This window comes from Salvelinus sp. IW2-2015, unplaced genomic scaffold (assembly GCF_002910315.2).
Source record: "Salvelinus sp. IW2-2015 unplaced genomic scaffold, ASM291031v2 Un_scaffold1098, whole genome shotgun sequence".
Taxonomy (NCBI): Eukaryota; Metazoa; Chordata; class Actinopteri; order Salmoniformes; family Salmonidae; genus Salvelinus; species Salvelinus sp. IW2-2015.
In genome coordinates this window covers 286,594-304,216 of record NW_019942726.1, presented here as the reverse complement: position 1 = coordinate 304,216, position 17,623 = coordinate 286,594, and the positions used below count along the sequence as shown (strand labels likewise).

At 45.3% G+C, this 17,623-nt stretch overlaps 1 protein-coding gene across 2 annotated transcripts in view; it reads left to right on the top strand.

Moving 5' to 3' along the window:
- The window catches only part of LOC112069729 (serine/threonine-protein phosphatase 2A 55 kDa regulatory subunit B beta isoform), a 58,608-nt gene that overhangs the window by 28,837 nt on the left and 12,148 nt on the right, over positions 1-17,623 (top strand). Inside the window, exons 1-4 of one of the 2 annotated variants that reach the window (XM_024137101.2) lie at positions 9,822-9,943; positions 12,912-13,009; positions 15,935-16,100; positions 16,726-16,838. In XM_024137101.2, coding sequence (XP_023992869.1) covers positions 9,904-9,943; positions 12,912-13,009; positions 15,935-16,100; positions 16,726-16,838 — 417 coding nt within the window. In that variant the 5' untranslated portion in view covers positions 9,822-9,903. Of the gene's footprint in view, positions 1-9,821; positions 9,944-12,911; positions 13,010-15,934; positions 16,101-16,725; positions 16,839-17,623 lie in introns of those variants that run through there. The other variant, XM_024137100.2, reaches the window with a different exon arrangement.

The window sequence follows — 17,623 nt, the reverse complement described above, 5'->3', positions numbered from 1 at the left end:
GTTCATGTGTTCTTCGTTTCATGTAAGTTCGTAGTTTAAGTCTGTCTAGTTCGTTTTGTTATTTTGTATATTTAGTCAAGTGTATTTCGTGTCTGTCTTCGTCTTACAATAAAGTCATTATGTATTCATCACCCGCTGCGCCTTGGTCTACTCACTCACCGAAAGAGAGCCGTTACAGTGTGTGTGTGTGTGTTATAGTGCCTACTAAATGGCACCCTATTCCCTATATCTATACTGCAATAGGGCTCAAATCAAGTCTAATTTTATTTGTCACATGCGCCGAATACAACAAGTATAAACCTTACCGTGAAATGCTTACTTATTATATTTAATAAATAAACTAAAGTAAAAAATGTAAATAAAAAAGTAACACAATAAAATAACAATAACGAGGCTATATTCAGGGGGTACCTGTACCGAGTCAATGTGCGTGGTACAGTTTAGTCGAGGTAATTTGTACATGTAGGTTGGGGTAAAGTGACTATGCATAGATAATAAACAGTGAATAGCAGCAGTGTAAAAACAAGGGGGGATGTCAATGCAAATAGTCCAGGTGGCCATTTGATGAATTGTTCAGCAGTCTTATAGCTTGGGGGTAGAAGCTGTTAAGATGCCTTTTGGACCTAGACACTGCCTAGTATATAGGTCCTGGATGTCAGGAAGCTTGGCCCCAGTGATTTACTGGGCTGTGTTCACTACCCTCTGTAGCGCCTTACGGTCAGATGCCGAGCAGTTGCCATACCAGGCGGTGATGCAACTGGTCAGGATGCTCTCGATGGTGCAACTGTATAACACTTTGAGGATCTGGGGACCTATGCCAAATCTTTTCAGTCTCCTGAGGGGGAAAAAAGGCGTACTCGCGCCCTCTTCACAATTTTCTTGGTGTGTTTAGACCATGATAGTTTTTTGGTGATGTGGACACCAAGGAACTTTAATCTATCGACCCGCTCCACTACAGCCCCGTCGATGTGAATGGGGGCCCTCATTTTCCTGTAGTCCACAATCATCTCCTTTGTCTTGCTCACGTTGAGGGAGAGGTTGTTGTCCTAGTACCACACTGTCGGGCTTTGACCTCCTCCCAATAGGCTGTCTCATTGTTGTCGGTGATCAGGCCTACCACTGTTGTGTCGTCAGAAAACTTAATGATGGTGTTGGAGTCGTGCTTGGCCACGCAGTAGTGGGTGAACAGGGAGTACAGGAGGGGCCTAAGCACGCACCCCTGAGGGGAACCCGTGTTGAGGATAAGCGTGGCAGATGTGTTGTTGACTACCCTTACCACCTGGGGGCAGCCCGTCAGAAAGTCCAGGATCCAGTTGCAGAGGGAAGTGTTTAGTCCCAGGGTCCTTAGCTTAATGATGAGCTTTGATTTAATAAAAAAAAAATGATTTTAATGGTGTTCAACACTATGGTGTTGAACACCAAGCTGTAGTCAATGAACAGCATTCTCACAGGTGTTCCTTTTGTCCAGGTAGGAAAGGGCAGAGTGGAGTGCGATTGAGATTGAGATACCAACGTGAGTGCTACGAGGCGGTAGTCATTTAGGCAGATTACCTTCGCTTTCTTGGGCACAGGGACTATGGTGGTCTGATTGAAATATGTAGATATTACAGACTCGGTYAGAGAGAGGTTGAAAATGTCAGTGAAGACATTTGCCAGTTGGTCCGCGCATGCTCTGAGTACATGTCCTGGTAATCCATCTGGCCCTGTGGCCTTGTGAATGTTRACCTTTTTAAAGGTCTTGTTCACATTGGCTAYGGAGAGCGTGATCACACAGTCTTCYGGAACAGCTGGTGCTCTCATGCATGCTTCAGTGTTGCTTGCCTCGAAACGAGCATAAAAGACATTTAGCCCATCTGGTAGGCTCGTGTCACTGGGCAGCTCATGGCTGGGTTTCTCTTTGTAGTCCGTATTAGTTTGCAAGCCCTGCCACATCCGACGAGCGTCAGAGCCGGTGTAGTAGGATTCAATCTTAGTCCTGTATTGACGCTTTGCCTGTTTGATGGTTCGTCTGAGGGCATAACGGGATTTCTTATAAGCATCCGGATTAGTGTCCCACTCCTTGAAAGCAGCTGCTCTAGCATTTAGCTTGGTGCGGATGTTGCCTGTAATCCATGGCTTCTGGTTGGGATATGTACGTACAGTCACTGTGGGGACAACGTTGTCGATGCACTTATTGATGAAGCCGGTGACTGAGGTGGTATACTCYTCAATGCCATTGGATGAATCCCAGTCTGTGCTAGCAAAACAGTCCTGTAGCGTAGCATCCGCGTCATCTGACCACTTCCGTATTGAGCGAGTCACTGGTACTTCCTGCTTTAATTTTAGCTTGTAAGCAGGAATCAGGAGGATGGAATTATAGTCAGATTTGCCAAATGGATGGCGAGGGAGAGCTTTGTACGTGTCTCTGTGTGTGGAGTAAAGGTGGTCTAGAGTTCTTTTTTCTCTGGTTGCACATGTGACATACTGGTAGAAATGAGGTAAAACGTATTTAAGTTTGCCTGCATTAAAGTCCCCGGCCACTAGGAGCAGCGCTTCTGGATGAGTATTTTCTTCTTTGCTTATGGCCTTATACAGCTCGTTGAGTGCGGTCTTAGTGCCAGCGTTGATTTGTGGCGGTAAATAGACGGCTACAAAAAATATAGATGAAAACTCTTGGTAGATAGTGTGGTCTACGGTTTATCATGAGGTACTCTACCTCAGGGGAGCAATACCTCRAGACTACCTAAGTATTAGACATCGTGCACCAGCTGTTATTGACAAATAGACACACACCCCTACCCCTCGTCTTACCGGACGTAGCTGTTCTGTCCTGCCGATGCAYGGAAAACCCAGCCAACTGTATATTACTCGTGTTGTTGTTCAGTCACGACTCTGTGAAAAATAAGATATTACCGTTTTTAATGTCCCGTTGGTAGGATAGTCTCTAATGGAGCTCATCCAGTGATTGCATGCAAAATATCACAATTGGTTAGAAGCCCTAAAAACGGCAGCCATTCCCTCTGGCGCCATTATTTCTTTCTAATGTAGGGAATAGGGTGCCATTTGGGATGCAGAGTTATAGTGTGATGAAGAGAGATGTACATTACAGTATGTGGCCAACCTGTCAGCAGTATGGATGTTCTTAACATCAGAGACAGGACAGGATAGAGACAGACAGGATGTATAGAGACCGATTAGAAAGGGACAGAGACAGACAGGATAGAGACAGACAAGATAGAGACAGACAAGATAGAGACAGACAGGGCTAGCCAGAACAGGAGAGCCACTGACCGCTTACGCGTGGATAAACACTTTGTTCTCTCCTGTCTCATTAAGCCTATTGGATCCAACACAATTCACAAATGAGGCCCGTTATGTAACACACAAATAGGAAAGTTAACAAGGTCGTTCAGCTGTCAATCTGTTGTCTCATCAAGCTGTCTGATGATCATCTATAACACACCGAATCTAATTTTGGATTTCGAGCACTGCTGACAACATCTCATTCCACACTGCAGTATTTTCTATATGTATGTACTATATGTATGTGGAAGGGGAGGGGGAGTTTTAGTGTATATGATTATCAAGCAGCAGTGAAGATGCAGTGCGCTGTTGCCAGTTCAAAGCCTAAGAACAAAGTCCTCCCAGCCTATGCTCCTCATACAGCCCCTGCTAGTCTAGGAGGGGGTCGTCATGGAAACCTCCTCCAATTCCCCCAACACACACAGACAACATGGAGGTGCACTAGGGTAAAAAATATAACAACCCAGCCTTCTTTCTTTTTCACTCCCCCTCTTTTTTATCTCTCTCTCTTTCACTCTCCCTCCCTTGTGGAGCGATTTCAGTGCCAACAGAAATTGTATTGTAATTGTAKAATTTTTTTATTTGTATTAGGATATTTGAATGTAATATTTTTTTTATGTTTAATTCACAAATTGAATSATTGAATTCATAAATTGAACTTGTATTTCATGATTTGAAACTGAACTGAATGAATATTGCATTACGAGTTAAAATACAATTTCAATTGAATTCAAATTCAATATTTGTATATTCAGCTTAAATACGGTAGATATTGCATTCATGGTCTGTGTATCAAGTTTACGAACCATCAATTCAAGTTCATCAAAGTTTAATATATTTCATTCCTCAGATGCATTCAGATTCAAAACCGGAGACCACGTTCCTGGTACTTTGCCAGCCAGGAAAGGTAGAGGAGAACAGATAGAATCAAACTCTCTCAGTGGTCAACAGAAGCTTCTGCTGGTTCCTGAAGCCAATGTGRSATGTTGAATTTATTTTCCTACTAWGGATTTGGCTTTATTGTTTGAACCACTTTAGCTATAMGCTATTATGACCCCATTCCCAAAAGCTAAGACTCTCTGGAGCATTCATTTGCTTTCTGTTCCCATGTGTGATGATCACAGGCTMCGTTAGGAGTGTCACAAAAACCGCAATTTGGCCCCCATAAGAATATAGTTTCTATCTCCTAGCCAACTTTTCAGACTAGCCCTGTCATAGCCCTTCTAAGGATAGCCTTTCCACCCCCTATTTAATCTTGCTCTTGTGACTGACTGGGTTCGAACCAGGTCTCCTGAATGTCACAAGGCTGTTGGACCTCTTAGATTAGCACATAGGCAKTAGTTCAGGAAGCTAACACAAGTCTTCAAGTCTCCAATAAGGTTCATCGAACCACCTCGGTTACATTTCACCCCCCTTGGACCTCATACTCGGAGATCACGGCACCAATATAACAGACTGGGTTCGAAATCAAGCCTACTGCACAACAACACTTTCTGTGGCAAACAGAAGCAGAAKAATCTGTGCACCTAATTTAATACACTTCACYCTCCTTTGACCTCCTCCTTGAAGAGACCCATCCAAGTCACAGGACCAATGTCTAGGCATTTAGCGCAACAGGCTAACACAGTCTTAACCCAGTCAGTCACATGTTAACTTTATAATTACTACCCTTGCCGGAGACATGAGACCAGAGGCCGACTGGGACCAAAAATCGGCCCTGGCATTTCAAACACACCAGCCCATTCTTATTTCAAGGCCCCTTCGCCGGCCCATTCTTTTCCTCCAGGCCCCCACAATGGCCCATTATTTCCCTTGAGGCCCCAACTATTACAATTTTGTGCAAAAAAACAAAACAGGTTTGACAGGCCCACTGGGCTAAAAATGGACCAGCCCATCTGGCATTTGCCCGAAATTCCACATGGCCAGTCCGCCCCTGCCTGATGTCTAACACTTGTCAAACTAGCACGTCTTCAGGTCTCAGGGTAGGTTCTCATCACATAAGCATTGATCACCTAAACTTGCTGGATCTTGAAGACTTGTATTAGTTTAGCAGATGGGGACCTGTGAAACTCACTCCTCAGGCTGAAGTGTCGCCCCTTGCATAATTGAAGAAGGCCTTTTTTTAATAGCACGATGGGTCGGGATGCTTCAGGAGGGAGGTCATGTGTGTTTTTGAGGCAGAAGTCCTGAGTTCGAATCTCCATATGTGCTGAACCGCGGGGAAGCGGTACTCGCTAAGCAGGCAGCGTGGCGTCCTTTACAATGGTGCAACTGGACTCGAATCTACAGTTGCACTGGTACAATCGCTGGGGTTGCTGTGGAGAGAGCTAAAGGGGTGAATGTCGCAGATGGGGATCTTTGAAACTCACTCATCAGCTAATGTTCCCTTTCTTTAGGCACTGAGCAAATGTCTGGTCTGCTGAGCGCAAACTTGAACGTTGTGAAAATGACGTGCATCTTCTGGCACGCGTTGACTGTGAACACTGAGGCTGTACCCGCTTTAYGATACAGTTTTAACAGTAGACAACTACTGTGTCTATTTGATCATAATGTAGGCCTACCAGAGTGACCTACCATCAAAATCAATGGAGAAAATGCATCCCATAACATTTTAACATGGAAATAGCTGTTCTATCATTAAGCCTACAGTAGCAGCTAATGTGTGGTGTTCAATGTAGTCCTACATTCCGTGAGACTTTTGGAAAAAATATGCAGGGCTTGACATTAACTTGTTTATCCACTTGTCCTTCAGACAAGGAGGTGACTTGAAATGTGTTGTTTATGCAAGAAACCACTTTAYAAAATAAAGTTAATTATTATTCYCATACCATTATTACAGAGAATCAGACAAATTATGCTATCTTCTGCATATTGGCTACTTAGCTTATTCAAGCCTGTCTCAAAATACAACACTGCCCCTTTAAGACAGAAAAAATTATCATTACCTGACTCGCTTTTCAATGATGGCTAGAAATGCAMACGTTTTGTACTCTTGTAGGAAGCAACTATTCCCCCATTGCTGACTAGAAATTAGCTATAACTGGGCTAATAACTCACTTACTAGCGAAGAACATTAACAAATGTGCACACGTGGCTTAATGCAGCTCTCGCTTTGATCTCAAAACAAGCGCATCTACCACAGCCATGGGAAGTAAGGGTGCTGAGGTTGCTGGAGAACCCCCTGAAAAATCTGAATAAATATGTATTTTTTGGTTGTTGGAAAAAATATTTTTTTCACAAAAGTAGTGCACTGGGGTTTTAATAGTCCTGTATAAGCCGGACCGATATAGCCGCRTCTGCAGTGCGGGCAAAAACTCCCCACCCCCCTGTTGACCAAACATCTATATTAGTGGCTAATATTGGCAATTCCCACAGTAAAGGGAAACGTTGATAGTGTTAACTAAAGGGGAAAACTAGAAGTTGAGTGAAGTTCAATCTCGTGCTTCTCTGTGCTGGCTGATATTTMTTTTGTGCGGCAGTCCCGGGGGACCTGCGTGCCAGCGCATAGCTTACAGGGAACATTGCTCATCAGCCTGAAGTGTTGTTCCTTGCGCAATTGAAGAAGACCTTTTTTCAATAGAGCGGTGGGTTGGAATGCTTCAGGAGGGCAGTCCAATGTGTTTGCGAGGAAGAGGTCCTGAGTTTGAGTCTCGGTACGAGCTGAATCAGAAGGAAGCGGTACTCCTTAATCAAGCAGTGTGTCGTCCTTTACATTAACTTCCTGAACTTATCCCTATAGGCTTTAGCTAAGTGGACTAACAGTCTTGTGACATGCAGCAGACCTGGTTCAAACCCAGTCAGTCACAAGAGCAAGATTAAATTGGGGGTGGAAAGGCTATCCTTAGAAGTCAATGGTTTTTGTTTACCACAGTGAGCTTTGGATTCTATGACAAGGCATTTCAACTACAGTTGAAGTTGGAAGTTTACATACACTTAGGTTGGAGTCATTAACACTTGTTTTTCAACCACTCCCCAAATGTCTTGTTAACAGACTTTAGTTTTGGCAAGTCGGTTAGGACATCTACCTTGTGCATGACACAAGTCATTTTTCCAACAATTGTTTACAGACAGATTATTTCACATATAATTCACTGTATCACAATTCCAGTGGGTAGGAAGTTTACATACTGTGCCTTTAAACAGCTTCCAGACAATTATGTCATGGCTTTAGAAGCTTCTGATAGGCTAATTGACATAATTTGAGTCAATTGGAGGTGTACCTGTGGATGTATTTCAAGGCCTACCTTCAAACTCAGTGCCTCTTTGCATGACATCATGGGAAAATCTGAAGAAATCAGCCAAGACCCCAGAAAAAAAATTGTAGACCTCCACAAGTCTGGTTCATCCTTGGGAGCAATTTCCAAACACCTGAAGGTACCACGTTCATCTGTACAAACAATAGTACGCAAGTATAAACACCATGGGACCACACAGCCGTCATACTGCTCAGGAAGGAGACGCGTTCTGTCTCCTAGAGATGAACGTACTTTGGTGCGAAAAGTACAAATCAATCCCAGAACAACAGCAAAGGAAATTGTGATGATGCTGGAGGCCATAAAAAAGCCATACTACGGTTTGCAACTGCATATGGGGACAAATATCGTACTTTTTGGAGAAATGTCCTCTGGTCTGATGAAACAAAATTAGAACTGTTTGGCCATAATGCCTATCGTTATGTTTGGAGGAAAACGGGGAGGCTTGCAAGCTGAAGAGCACCATCCCAACCGTGAAACACGGGGTTGGCAGCATCATGTTGTGGGGGTGCTTTGCTACAGGAGGGACTGGTGCACTTCACAAAATAGATGGCATCATGAGGTAGGAAAATTATGTGGATATATTGAAGCAACATCTCAAGACATCAGTCAGGAAGTTTAAAGCTTGGTCGCAAATGGGTCTTCCAAATGAACAATGACCCCAAGCATACTTCCAAAGTTGTGGCAAAATGGCTTAAAGACAACAAAGTCAAGGTATTGGAGTGGCCATCACAAAGCCCTGACNAGGAAGTTAAAGCTTGGTCGCAAATGGGTCTTCCAAATGGACAATGACCCCAAGCATGCTTCCAAATTTGTGGCAAAATGGCTTAAGGACAACCATTTCAAGGTATTGGAGTGGCCATCACAAAGCCCTGACCTCAATCCTACAGAAAATTTGTGGGCAGAACTGAAAAAGCGTTTGCGAGCAAGGAGGCCTACAAACCTGACTCAGTTACACCAGCTCTATCAGGAGGAATGGGCCAAAATTCACCCAACTTATTGTGGGAAGCTTGTGGAAGGCTACCCGAAACGTTTGACCCAAGTTAAACAATTTAAAGGCAATGCTGGCAAATACTATTTGAGTGTATGTAAAACTTCTGACCCACTGGGAACGTGATGAAATAAATAAAAGCTGATATAAATCATTCTCTCTACTATTATTCTGACATTTCACATTCTTAAAATAAAGTGGTGATCCTAACTGACCTAAGACAGGGAATTTTTACTAGGATTAAATGTCAGGAATTGTGAAAAACTGAGTTTAAATGTATTTGGCTAACGTGTATGTAAACATCTGACTTCAACTGTATATTCTTATGTGGGGGACATTTTGTGACACTCCCTTCTAACGCAGCATGTGATCATCATAGAGTGAAACACCCACGTCCAGGCTCCAGAGAGTCTTAGCTTTCAGGAATGGGCTCATAGTAGCTCATAGCCAAAACGGTTCAAATGTTAGGGCCAAATGGGCCGAATTAGGGCCGAATTGTTTTCAGAAACCGCCAGAAGTTTCTGTTTACCACAGTGAGCTTTGGATTCTATCAGTTCTCTTCCACTTTTYCTGGCTGGCAAAGTACCAGGATGTTGTCTCTGGTTTTGAATCTGAATTTAGAGAACTGAATTGGAAAACTGAATCTGAATGCGTCTGAGAAGTTGAATATATGAAACTTTGATAARCTTGAAATTATAGTTTGTTAACTTGATGCACAGACAATTAATRCAATATCTATCATATTGAAAATGAATATATAAWTATTGAGCTTGAATATTAAATTAAATGGAAATTAAATGTTAAAGCCGACTGTAATATCCATTCAATTCAGTTTCAAATCAGGAAATACAAGTTCAGTTTACAAGTTCAGCATTACAATTTCAAAAAGATTAAATTAAAATTCAAAATGATGGAATTCAAATAAAATGTATATTGGCACTGAAATTGCTCCATACTCCCTTCCCTGTTTCTCTCTCTCTCTCGCTCTCTCTCTCTTTTAATCACACAAAAAACCCACATCTATCTCTTTTCCTTTCATTCCATCTCTTTCTCGTTCTATCCCTCTCTATTTCTGACATGCTTCTCCTGGGAACAAAATATAATTATTTAAAAGCCTGGTCTTGTTTGTTTGCTTGGTTTAATGTTAATTATTCAAATCCGGACCGAGCGTTGTCGGTAAAAGCACTCTGTTCGCGAGTGTGTGGGAGTGTGTATGTGTGCGAGGGACTCATCTCTTCAGGTCTGAAGAGAGTTTCGAACAATACAAATATACCTGCGAATGAGAGAGCAAGCCACAGCCCACCTGGCAGAGCATGCACCCGTATCTCTGAGAGGATTGCATAGCAACAGTGTACCCAGGCACAGCCTCTAAAACAGATGCATCTGCTAGAGGAAGACCAGGGAAGATGTGTCAAAGGTAGGAATCAATCGACCACAATCTGCTTGAGGGGAAAACTCATGATCGACTCCTTTGTTTTTCAGATGAAAACAAACTATTTCCATTCTAGGCATGCCAGTTGAATTCTCTTAACCTCACACTGCTAGAATCAGCTCGAGATAGATATTCTACTTGATACATCTCAGTTCTGGATGTCCTGAGCTCAATCAATGTTTGGTGCGTTCAGTCGACAGGTCATGTGAGGTAGCCAGGTGTGTCATGTAATTTGTGTTGTGTGTGTGACGTGGGCAGAAGGGAACCTACAGGGTTAGATAAGGAGACCGAGACGGAGAGGATACTCGCCCGCCTTGGATAGACTGTGTGTTTGGGCTGAGGATAGTTATGCATAATAGACACACAGATCCTCCATTTAGAAGCAAATCCCCTCCGCTGGCAGGGCAGGGCAGGGCAGAGCTTACTGCTGCAGCATACATAAACACCCAGCGCACATAGACAGCAATACAGGCTCTTTGTCTTCTTCGAGGTTGCCAAATTGTACGGTCGAGTCAAGAGCGGGGCGTGGAGTATGAGACACTTGAGAGGCTGTTAATGCGTACAGTGAGCTGTATTGGCCCTGCGGTGGCACTGATACGGCAGGCTGTTTACACAGACAGACAGAGGGGAGAGCATTCGTTCCCTAAGTTCCATGGTGGTGTCGCAGTTCTTCAACGCTCCCTAGTGAGGGGTCGCTTTAATTAAACATCCCCGATTGCCCTACTTTCCTCTGTGGCTGTGTGGGTTAGATAGTCCTCATCACACCGCAAGACAGCCAACAATGGCAGCTTCCTTTGCCATTTCTCTAAGCCCCTGGAATGCAGACGGGTTATCTGGATTGGCGCACCACCTACAGTGATGCTGCTAAGTGAGACGTTTGTGTTGTCCTAGGTGTAGTTTGTGTATGTTTCTCAGAGTAACAGTAATTCTGTACCATTGTCTACGGTTGGATGCCTGGCCACCCTGTTGGGGTCTGTTAAGACAGACATTGGTCTTCCATCTCTATATATGAACATGAGTGTGAGCATCTATCTACCATCTTTGATATTGTGGGAAGAGGGTGTGGGGGTGGCTCTTTTGTAATGCAATTTCACTGTCAACCACAGAATGGAGTGTTCCGAGTGTGCGACGGATGGACCAGAAATGTCATTTGTATCTGATCTGATRTGATTGAGTTGTGGAGACACATTGCGGAGGCTTCCCTGCCACAGAGAGAAGCAGCAGGCTGTAATTCTCCAGGTCCACCATACCGTGTTATTGTAGAGATCTGGCGTGTGTGTCGGGGAGATGTGTGAGAGGGTTTTGCATATGAATGGGGTGGTGACAGACAGTGTGGGGGCAAGGGGCAGGGGGGTGCTACTGATGGAGCTAGCCTAGCGAGGGGGCTGTAGCATTGTGAGTGGCCCAGGCTGTTGTTGTAGTGGTGGCCCAGGCCTTTCATCRGCCCTGAGATGAGCTAGTGGCACACATAATTGATCCGATCCATGGACACGCTATCTGAGCAGGCCTTTCTGCCTCGGAGAGAGCAGGCCTTCAAAGACTTGAGGAGCACATCAACTGCAGGGGCGTGAAAATAGACCGCTTGAATGCATTTAAGAATCAAGGTTACGTTTTTTAACTCTGCCTCTTGACCCGCCTACACTAGACAGTATWTACAAAAGTATGTGGACACCCCTTCAAATTAGTGGATTCGGCAATTTCAGTCACACCCATTGCTGACAGGTGTATAAAATCAAGCACACAGCCATGCAATWTCCATAGACAAACATTGGCAGTAGAATGGCCTTACTGAAGAAATCMGTGACTTTCAACGTGGCACCGTCATAGGATGCCACGTTTCCAACATATCAGTTTGTRRAATTTCTGCCCTGCTAGAGCTGCCGGTCAACTCTGTGCTGTTATTGTGAAGTGGAAATGTCTAGGAGCAACAATGGCTCAGCCGCGAAGTGGTAGGCCTCACAAGCTTACAGAACGGGACCGCTGAAGCTCATAGCACGTAAAAATCGTCTGTCCTCGGATGCAACACTCACTACCGAGTTCCAAACTGCCTCTGGAAGCAAGGTCAGCACAAGAACTGTTCGTCAGGAGCTTCATGAAATGGGTTTCCATGGCCGAGCAGCCGCACACAAGCCCAAGATCACCATGCGCAACTTCAAGCGTCGGCTTGAGTGGCGCAAAGCTCGACATTGGACTCTAGAGCAGTGGAAACGTGTTCTCTGGAGTGATGAATCATGCTTCACCATCTGGCAGTCCAACAGACGAATCTGGGCTGTTTTTCATGGTTCAGGCTAGGCCCCTTAGTTACAGTGAAGGGAAATCTTAACGCTACAGCTTACAATGACATTCTAGACAATTCTGTGCTTCCAAATTTGTAGCAACAGTTTGCGGAATCCTGTTTCAGCATGACAATGCCCCGTGCACAAAGCACGGTCCATACAGAAATAGTTTGTTGAGATCAGTGTGGAAGAACTTGACTAGCCTGCACAGAGCTCTGACCTCAACCCCAATCAAACACCTTTGGGATGAATTGGAAAGCCGACTGCAAGCCACGCCTAATCGCCCAACATCAGTGCCCAACCTCACTAATGCTCTTGTTGCTGAATGGAAGCAAGTCCCTGCAGCAATGTTCCAATATCTAGTGGAAAGCCTTCCCAGAAGAGTGGAGGCTGTTATAGCAGCAAAGGTGGGACCAACTCCATATTAATGCCCATGATTTTGGAATGAGATGTTTGACGAGCAGGTGTCCATATACTTTTGGTGATGTAGTGCATTTCAAGCCATTCACCAATTTAATTTCACATAGCTGGGTCTTGAAAATAGATTTTACGGTTATCAATGAGGTGAAGGAAACAGAACGTGACTCATTCAGGCATACAGTCGGTGGGTAATGTACTGTATCAAWGTATTGAGTATCTCAGTGAGGTAACGTTTCTCTGTGTGTCTTATCTTCCAGCTGACATCATATCCACGGTTGAGTTCAACCCAACTGGAGAGCTGCTGGCAACGGGGGACAAGGGAGGGAGAGTAGTGGTGTTCCAGAGAGAACAGGAGGTAAGACCGGCACAAACCCCCATTCTCATCATGTCTCTCACATCCTGGCACTCTGTTTTACTATGTCACTAACCATTTGACATCTAGCTCATAAACCTGCATCGAATGAACCCATATTGAACCTTGAATGAAATAACATCACATCGGCACATGCATTACCATTCATAAACGTCCTATTTTCAGGACCCTGTCTCTCAAAGATAATTCGTAGGAATACAAATAACTTCACAGATCTTCATTGTAAAGGGTTTAAACACTGTTTCCCATGCTTGTTCAATGAACCATAAACAATTAATGAACATGCACCTGTGGAACGGTCGTTAAGACACTAACAGCTTACAGACGGTAGGCAATTAAGGTCACAGTTATGAAAATGTAGGACACTAAAGAGGCCTTTCTACTGACTCTGAAAAACACCAAAATTAAGATGCCAGGGTCCCTGCTCATCTGCGTGAATGTGCCCTAGGCATGCTGCAAGGAGGCATGAGGACTGCAGATGTGGCCAGAGCAATAAATTGCAATGTCCGTACTGTGAGACGCCTAAGACAGCACTACAGGGAGACAGGACGGACAGCTGATCGTCCTCGCAGTGGCAGACCACGTGTAACAACACCTGCACAGGATTGGTACATCTGAAATCACACCTGTGGGACAGGTACAGTATGGTAACAACAGCTGCCGAGTTACACCAGGAACGCACAATCCCTCCATCAGTGCTCAGACTGTCTGCAATAGGCTGAGAGGCTGGACTGAGGGCTCGTAGGCCTGTTGTAAGGCAGGTCCTCACCAGACGTCACCGGCAACAAACGTCGCCTATGGGCACAAACCCAAACCTGTCACTGGACCAGACAGGACTGGCAAAAATGCTCTTCACTGACGAGTCGCGGTTTTGTCCACCTGGGATGATGGTCGGATTCGCGTTTATAGTCCAAGGAATGAGCGTTACACCAAGGCTTGTACTCTGGAGCGGGATTGATTTGGAGTGGAGGGTCCGTCATGGTCTGGGGCAGTGTGTCACAGCATCATCGGACTGAGCTTGTTGTCATTGCAGGCAATCTCAACGCTGTGCGTTACAGGGAAGACATCCTCCTCCCTCATGTGGTACCCTTCCTACAGGTCATCCTGACATGACCTCCAGCATGACAATGCCACCAGCCATACTGCTCGTTCTGTGCGTGATTTCTGCAAGACAGGAATGTCAGTGTTCTGCCATGGCCAGCGAAGAGCCCGGATCTCAATCCTATTGAGCACGTCTGGGACCTGTTGGATCGGAGGGTGAGGGCTAGGGCCATTCCCCCCAGAAATGTCCGGGAACTTGTAGGTGCCTTGGTGGATGAGTGGGGTAACATCTCACAGCAAGAACTGACCATCTGGTGCAGTCCATGAGGAGGGGATGCACTGCAGTACTTAATGCAGCTGGTGGCCAACACAGATACTGACTGTTACTTTTGATTTTGACCCCCCCCCCTTTGTTCAGGGACACACTATTCCATTCTGTTAGTCACATGTCTGTGGAACTTGTTCAGTTTGTGTCTCAGTTGTTGAATCATTTTATTGTTCATAAATATTTACACATGTTAAGTTTGCTCAAAGTAAACGCAGTTGACAGTGAGAGGACGTTTCTTTTTTTGCTCAGTTTAGATGTTGGTTGGATCTGGAAGAAACAGTGCCAGCGTGTTACAGTAAAGGTTCGCACGCATCGCACCGAATGTTGATCTAGCGTTCGTCTGCTGATCGTTCCGCGCACTGTGTTCAGGGACCACCCACTGTTTACATCTGACTGTCTTCACCCGATTCTACATGTAAAATTGGTGTACACTCGGTTCGCAAATGATGCTGACACTCTGTTCAGAGATGCTAAGTACTCTCGGCGAGCAAACACTATTGCTGTGTCTGAGCTCTTACATTCGCTGGGTTACTGTGTAGTAGTAGTTGTAGCAGCAGTAGTAGCAGCAGTAGTACTAGTAGTGGAAGGTTAAGGGTCTGTGAAATGTTTATTCAGTGGTTGTAGGAGGTATATGGAAAGATTATGGGCCACTCGGGGAGGCCTACCGTCTCCTTTGGAAGCTGGATGAAAGGACTAGACAGCGTCTGAATCTTCTGTCTGGCTGTGAGAAAATATGAACGTCAGGGACTGCATGAGTTCCCCCCCCCCTCCTTTCTCCGCGTCTTTTCACCTTCCAGCTGATTTCAAGGCGCTCCATAGTATCCGCTAATCCTCACACCAGAGGCGCCCCCCCCCCTCTTGCTTCCCCCCGTCTTCACCCCGCAGAGGGCAAATGTGTTTCCATTAATACCCTCCCCTCTTGTTTGGTCATCTGATTTGGCTCTATTGATACTGAAGCTTCCTGAGGTGAAACCTGACCTGCCATGTTGGCTGAGCTGAGGCTGCTGGCTGTTATTGAGCTATCTCGCTGGCCCTTACTACAGATCCTGACAGCCTTACAATAGATTTAACCCACTTTGCCTGATTTCTCATAGTTCTACTCAACAAAAATACCTTATGGAGGCACAAGGTCTGTACATGTCAGCAGTTATGTCAACACGTATAATGCCGGAGAGGGATTTTGGTGACTGCTCAACATACTACAGTCCCCATGTTTTGTTTGTTCCTGGGTAGTTCCTGGGTAGTGTCGTAGTATGCTTGATCTAGAAAGCAAAAACCAGGCCATCGACACATCTGCTGCTGTGAAATCTTGGGTTGCTGTTTCCTTACATTTTGTTCTTCAATGCAAATAGAATCCTACTCTCAAATTGTGTTCAATGTACCCCTCCTCTGTATCCTCATCCGCAATATCATTATCTCATTTCATTGTCAAACTTCAAACACTGGCCTTTTTTTCGTTTGCATGTCTGAATAGCTGAATAATCCCAGAACATCTGCCCATTCTTCCACAAACTCCCAACGTGTCCTTGTTGTTTCAGAGTAAGAACCAGCCCCACAGGAGAGGGGAGTACAATGTTTACAGCACCTTCCAGAGCCACGAGCCTGAGTTTGACTACCTGAAGAGCCTGGAGATCGAGGAGAAGATCAACAAGATCCGCTGGCTGCCTCAACAGAACGCTGCCTACTTCCTCCTCTCCACCAATGGTAAGCCGCGCAGCCAGTTGTAGGGAAATCGCCATATTTTACTGCTCACTTGTCGATGTTAGTGTCTGCTAATGGTTCCATTACCTCCATTACATCACCTGTTGCATAACACAGCCTATTGATTTTAGCCAAGCAGCTGCTTTATGGAAAAGTCTTCGTGTTAAGTGCCACAAGAGGCAGGAAGTGGCTCTTCTCAAGTTACATATTCACATATTCATCAGTCACTCCATTGACCTTTACAATACTGCAGTGCCCCTCCTTTCACATTTCACTAAATGTATGAGACGGGGAACTTGSATCAGCAGACAGACTCCTATGAGGGCAGAGGACATCAGTGGAACAAGCTGGGCTGGCAACAGGAGGCTTTAATCAGGTTAATTGGAGGCTATTGATCTCAGCTGATATATCTGCTATCTATTTATGCCATGCCAACMCTCCGCAGTGGCAAGCTTCCAATACTGTAGCAGCACAGCAGATCGAGCCGCACACCACTGTCGCCCTCCTCCCCGCCTCAGCGCAGCTAGCTATCTCCCCAAGCCAGATCAGCACAGTACACCTTTCGTTTAGCCTATCCCTCGTCTGTTGTTACTCATCCCTCTCTCCCCTCCTCTTCTCCGCCCTGCAGATAAAACAGTGAAGCTGTGGAAGATCAGTGAGCGGGACAAGAGACCGGAGGGCTACAACCTGAAGGACGAGGATGGGAGGATCCGAGACCCAGCCACCATCACCGCCCTGCGGGTAAGATGCCAACCCGTGCCCCACCACGGTGTCACCACAGCCTCCGGGCATCTCTGTGCCCACCCGCCCAGTGCTACACGCAGAGGTTGAACACTGATGTCATCCTTCCTCTGGCAACCTGTGTCATTATCGCTCCCTATGGCAGTCTAAGCCTCTATCTCTCCCCCAGTGCCACTGAGGGATTAAAGAAACTCGCCTGGTTTCATATCTTGCCAAATGCACATGTCTGTCAGTGTGAGGGTGTGGAGGGGTGTTTCTGGCTCTTAGAGGGGGGTAGGGATGGGGTAAGCGGGGGACACCAAGCGCCAATGCTGCTGACTGACCAAACATTAACCAGGTCCAGTAGTGACCCATCTGTCTCCACCATCCTGTGACCAGGGGTCAGCATGGGGTCAAATATCACCCCCATCTCCATGGATACACAGACAGCAGGCTGGGACATGTCCGAATCAACTAGATTGGTAGCTGTCAGATGGTAAAGCCAAGATGGTAGATTATAGCTGGTGTAAACAGAGGTCTTATGATGGGTAGAACTTTGTTGTCTTTTCCTTTATAAACATAAAATGCCTATATTCATCTTTGTTGTGTTACATGAAAGAAACCCCCCAGAACAAACATTGGAATTGAATCCTCTCTTTTTCTCCCCCACTCTCATTATTTAAAAAAATGTAATAGACATGATTTCCTTCGTTCAAGAGCTCACACTCCGCACTCCTCAGTAAATATCATATTGATTTAGGAGAGAGGTGAGCAGTGCAGAAACTGTATCAATATTTCGACCCCTG